Below are 6,000 nucleotides of genomic sequence, written 5' to 3' on the forward strand. Positions count from 1 at the left end.
TGCAGTGTCAGTACTGTTTCATAAGTTGCATATGGCTGGCTTTCTTGAGAGGGCTGTTGTACAGGTTTCCATCTGAAAGGCAGTGCTATTTATTTCTTATTTGGATTTTTGCCTTTTTATTTACTTTAATTTTTTTAAGTAAGTGTTTTTCTTGGAAGGAAGGGCAGCCTCTGAAAAGGAGAACTGACAAGGTCAACACGGCAAAGCACAGTGAAGCGCTAGCCTGCAGACGGTGGATTCTCTCCCTGAATCTACCCACTTTCTTTGCTTGTGGTGCTGGATTTTTATTGCAAAGAGTTTTTAACCAAGGGGAACACTCCAAAGTGCAGTCCTCCACCTACAGCCTGAAGTGGTGAAATCTATCCCACCCCCAAACTTTGGGTCTGATTATGGTTGCCAACCTCCAGGTAGGGCCTGGAGATCTCACAAGACTCCAACTGAATTCCAGTTCTCAAAATCCCACCGTCCCCTGGGTCCACCCACACATCTCCAGGAACTTCCTAATCAGGGCTTGGCTACTTGATCTCTGCCCTAACTGCCCCCTCATTCTCTGCCATGTGGAAAGTTGGAACCAGGTCTACTGGCGCTCCAGTCCCACTCCTGCATTATTTTGACAAGCACAAGATGATGACATGTTCCATCTTAACTGACTTTATATACATCATTAAACCACAAACACACCCATCATCCTTTTGTCTCCCATCTTCTAGTATTTGGGAAGTCTGGTGACTGTTCTTTAGAAGGCAAAATTTGTAATCTGTTGGGATACCAATGCACATTGAAAAACACTGGTTAAAAGGTTTTAATCTTCTCCCCCATCATCTTGCCGTTCAGTGTGGTATACAGCACTAACAAGGGATCCATCTGCTATAGCGATCTCTTGCTATTTGTTAGAGTTATCTGTTATTAAGTTGTGATGAATCGCAGCGGTCATCTTCAGCTTTGTGGCCTTCAACTGTAAGCTGGCACGTTTATTTAGACATCAGTCTTGTTAAGCAAAGTGAAAGCTTATTCTTAATAACCATATGTGCCACAGCTCAGCCTGTGCACTAGATATCCAAATACTATGGTGATAATATTTGAGGCCAAAGAAGCCTATTGCACAGCTTCTTCAATACATGTTGTTTTATGAGACAACTGTGGAAAATTCATTAGCAAAACATACAAGAATTTCAGCTTTCTGTTCAGAAAAGCCAATGTCTACCCTTCATCACTATCAAGTAAATTCTGCAAAGTGACTATAGCATAGGCTTGCTAATTTTGGATCGGGAATTCTTGGCGATTTGGGGGGGGGGGGAGCCTAGGCAGGGTTGGGGGAAGGGAGAGACCTCAGCAAGGTATAATGCCAAAGCAGCCACCTACTCCCAGGGAACTGATCTTTGTAATCTGGGAATCACCATTCTGGAAAATCTCCAGGCCCCACCTGGGAATTGGCACCTAACTACAGCATGCATTTTCAAAATAAGTCTACTACTTAAACTGAATCTTGTACTGACAAATATAAAATAACTGGGAGACCCACAAGGCATAGCCAAGGACCCACCCCACTCTAATTGCAGGCTGGTTCTGCTTATATTATGGGCACTACAGAAGTACTGCAGCTCCTCCCTTTAGGTCAGCAGTGTGTGTTGGGCCCCGATTTAACAGAATGCCTTCTGGAATTAAGCAGTGCCATTGTAAGCCAGAAGTCATTTACTCCAGGGTAATTTTATTGAAATAAATGGAACTGCACTGGAGTAAGTGGACCACAGCCCAAAACTCATTAGCGGATCAGGTAACAATTGCTTCTAATGCCATTAGGTCTTCATAAAGCTAATGTCTAGACAACTGCAAGAGAGCTCACTCCAGCACTCTCTAGCCTGCTCTCAGCAGGATTACTCCAGTGGTGTAAGACCAGCAAAACCATCTAGAAGCCTCTGGCCGACAAATGACCTTATTGCAGAGCCTTTTACACTGAAAGATTTGTGACAGTTGCCTGTAGTGATCAGAAATAGGTATAGGATTGGTTTATGCTCTGCAAATCTTTGCACTGGATGTGTGATTTAGGAGGCTGGCGGACTGGGGGAAGCTGTGTTATTTATGGCTGTTAGCTGCCCTGAGTCAAATTGCCAGAGAAATTCAGAAATCTAATGGGATAAAAGACAAGATGTTGTAAGACTGCTCATAAATTTGGGGAAATCTGGTCTTTGTTTCAGTATCAAGGGCTGCAATCCTATACATGTTTACTTGGGAGTAAAACTCACTGGACTTTTACCTTTGAGTAAACATACATGGGATTGGGTTGTAAATGAGATTTCATCCATCTGGACCTGCCTAATCTGGATCAGCACCGAGACGCTGGAATCCTCACTGTTGTTGAGCCTGTGGGTATTTGAGGGATTCTGAGAGTGGACAGTGGGGCTACCACAAAGTGGCTGCCACAGGATACTTGGGGTCAATCACAAAATGTAAGCAGGTTCCAAGCCAAGTGTCCCCCTATGATGAATGCAGGCACAAAGGTGATGCCTGCAGGGCTCTTCTGAAGCACTCTCTGCTTTGAGGAGGAGCTGCTTTGTCAATTAGACAAATGGGTACCAGGAAACTGATTGGTGGGTCCCACAGTACTCAACGGTGCCACCTACGGGATCACTGTCTAAGGCCTTGAATGCAAGTGTGATATTCCAAGTAGTATGGCTACTTTTAACAAGGACTCCATTTAAGGATCAGATTGTGTTTACATCCTTCAAGTTTATAATCCTGTTGTCTGGCCCTAACTAAAGATAGTTCCATGGCAGTAATCATCCCTCTTTGTATTTCTTTTTGTTTTCCAAAGCTCCCCCTAAACCTTTGACTTCTGCATGACTCTTTTCCTTTTGAAAAACAAACTGTAATTGCTTTTATTTATTCATATATGATGATATATGATGGATCTCTTCTCAGCCCTTTGGGCTCCTGCCTGAACAATTCAAGACCGCCTGATTCGCCATAAAATTAATCCATTAAAATAAAAATGAGGGCATCAGAAACATCTGCTGGAGGAGGGCAAGCTGGAGCATGCCATATGGCAGACAACATTTGTCTCTGAAGAGTGGTATGGAGGAAAGGTAACTCGGGGTGCTAAACCTCCCACTAGCCTATCTTTGCTGAAACAGGCATTTGTCCCCAGGAGAGCAGCTAGGATATCTGTCTACTTCTGAGGCCGTGCTGTTTAGTAACTCTAATGCCACATCTCAATCGAGAGTTATGAATTTAAGCCTCAGCTCACCCTACCTGCCTTAAAGTTTGGTCTGAATGACTATAGATAACTTTGACATTGATACCTTCCCTTCCCTTGTCTCACTGGGTGGCTTGTGGTTGCTCCACATTAGCTCACAAAAGAAAGAGCTACCTCACAGGTTGTTGGAAAGATGGCTAAGAAATAGTTTTGGAAACCAATTTGCATTAGGGAAATCATGTTGCAATTGCACATCAACAAAACCATTCGCTTTCCTTTAAGGGAAAACTAGTGTGCACTTGGTGGGGGACTTTCTAGCTGACTGGCTATCCTCCACCATAAATCTGAGGGCATGTTTGGGGATGGGAACAGTCTTGACAAGACAGACAGAAAACTGAGGTCTCGAATTGATTCTGGGGTGGGGGTAGGGTCAGAATACACTCCAGAACATTGTGTGGGATCTCTGTTACCTAGGGGGTATGGGTAGGTCTCTTGCATCACTTACGGATCACCTTGCAAGATCCCTGCTTTGTTTCCTGCCTCCGTGATGTTTCCAAGCCATTTATTTGAATTAATAAACTCTGGCCATAGGAACCCAACAAAGCTCTCTGACACTAATGCATAAGTGCAGCCAATTCAATGTAGAGTTAGTGCCAGTGCTCTGGAATTCAAGAACACATCTGTGAAGCAGCAGCAATGTAGCCCAGTGCATTTCCTGGGAGATCTGACAAATGCTTCATAGTTTTGTAGTAGATACAGTGGAAATCACACTGCCTGTCCACAGGTTTCAAGGTGAACGGGATTGAAACCTTTCAGACCTGTATGGCATAAAATCCAGACATGCAACTTCTGTACAGAAGTTCCTTAGAAGTTACTTCTTAGCAAATTTCTTAATAAATTGGCTTAAGCAGGACACTGCTGGATGTGGGGCTGTCAGCAACACTGTACAAAGCCGCATCTGAAGTTTACCAGAACAAGAATCCTTTTGCGGAGCACCACACCTCTGGAGCACTGAAGGCTGGCAGGCCCCCAGAGCATTATGAGTAGAGCCCAAAGGAAAGATGCCTAGGGGGATTATAAGTGTGCACATCTGTGCTCTGAATAAAAAGGGTCAGTTGAGGGCGGCTGAAAGAGACAATCCAGGGAGTGAGGGGACAGGGGGCTATGCCAGTCTCTCTCTCTCTCTCTCTCTCTCTCTCTCACACACACACACACACACACACACACACACACACACACACACGTCACACGACTTCGACACAGTGAGCCCTTCTCTTGAAGTGTAGGCGAACAGGACAGCCGAAAGGCAGTAACAGGTGATGCTGGGGGCCAGTGCAGAATCCCACCTCGGGGGCCCCGGACCGTGCCTGTCCCCGCCCAGCCCCCAGGAGCTGTTCCCTCCGCCAGACGGCCAAGGAGTGGCAAGGGCTCCAGAGACTCGTTTGGAGTCGACAAAAGTCGCTCCCTCGTTTGGAGTCGACAAAAGTCGCTCCCTCGTTTGGAGTCGACAAAAGGCAAGAGGTCCGAAGAAAAGCTAAGGAGGCGCCGCCAGCAGAAGTCTTTTTTCCCTCGTCCCGTCCCCCCCCCCCCAAAAAAAATCTCATGCTCGCGGGGGCTCGGCGTCTCCACAGCGGCCAAAGCCCGGGCAATAGGCAGGGGGCACGACCGGGGCAGGCGACGGGGCGAGCCGCCCGCGCTCCTGTTGCCGAGCTTCCCGGCCCCGGCGCGTCTCTTACCAGCTCCTGCTTGAGGCGGCGCAGGTACTGGTCCATGCTCTTCTTCTCCATCCTCGCCGCCCAGTCCGCGGCCAAGACGTTGGCCTCGGCCCCCGCAGGGCGCGCCAGCTCTCTCCCGGCCCTTCCGGCTACTCCCTGCCCAGGCCCATCGCTCTCCGTCCCGGCCCGCGGAAAGTTCGCCAGCGCCTGCAGGCGCCGCCACCAGCTGCCTTCCCTTCCCTTCCCGCGGCCGGCTGCTCGGGGCCCGGGACGTGCGCTGCGCTGCGCTGAGGACGGCCGCCGCGCGCCTGCCTCTTGCCCTGCGAACGGCCGGGAGACAGAATCCCGCTCCTGGGCGGGCGGGCGGCCAGTCAGAGCCGGGCGGCGGGGCGGCTGCCTTCGCACGTGGGGGCAGGCAGGGGCGGGGCCTGCGCGACCGACCCTTTGGGGCGGGGCTTCGGTCGCCCCTGCGTCTCGTGCCGGCGGGCTCCGCGGCCAATGGGAGCGGGGCGCGCTTGTTTGGGGCACCTCGCGCCTTGACTTGGCCGTGGGGCGCGCGTGCCGCCTTGCTGTGAATCCCCGCGAAGATCACTTTGCGCGCGGTCCCGATCGAAGCCGATCGATCCTCCTCACGCTGCGCTTGAGAGTGAAGCGGGTCGTGAATGATTCTTCCCGTCGCTTTCAGCGGGATGTCGTCCTGAGCAATCTGAGCTTGGGTCGCTGATCGTAGTGTGTGCGCTCGGCGCAACCCAACCAACCCCGAGATTTTGCTTCGTGCAGCAGGGCAAGAGAAAGCGTGAAGGGAGAACTGGCAGCCTGGGTGCAGCTTATCCCACTCGGAGCATTCGTGTGGTCGAGGACTCTTCTTATACAAGGGATAGCACTGTAGGTTTAACCTCTACAAAATTTAGTCGGGGTTATTCTCTTCTGGGATGCATTATACAAAGTTGGGTTGATTTACACGTTTTTTTTTTATTCAATTCTTTGTGTTTTCTGCAATCTAGTTTCATTGCACTGATGATTGCATGGTTACAAGTTCCGTAATCCACCTTCAGTCTCAGTGAGAAAGGGGGGACTATAACTGAAGTACGT

The 6,000-nt window shown here is 49.2% G+C and overlaps 1 protein-coding gene across 1 annotated transcript in view; it reads right to left on the minus strand.

The window, feature by feature from the left end:
- The window catches only part of INKA2 (inka box actin regulator 2), a 28,629-nt gene extending 23,234 nt beyond the window's left edge, over positions 1 to 5,395 (minus strand). The window contains exon 1 of the mRNA XM_077334902.1: positions 4,930 to 5,395. Within this exon, the coding sequence (XP_077191017.1) occupies positions 4,930 to 4,980 (51 nt within the window). The 5' untranslated portion in view covers positions 4,981 to 5,395. The remainder of the gene's footprint in view (positions 1 to 4,929) is intronic.
- Between the last annotated feature and the right edge of the window lie 605 nt (positions 5,396 to 6,000).

Source organism: Paroedura picta, chromosome 4 (genome assembly GCF_049243985.1).
Source record: "Paroedura picta isolate Pp20150507F chromosome 4, Ppicta_v3.0, whole genome shotgun sequence".
Lineage (NCBI taxonomy): Eukaryota > Metazoa > Chordata > Lepidosauria > Squamata > Gekkonidae > Paroedura > Paroedura picta.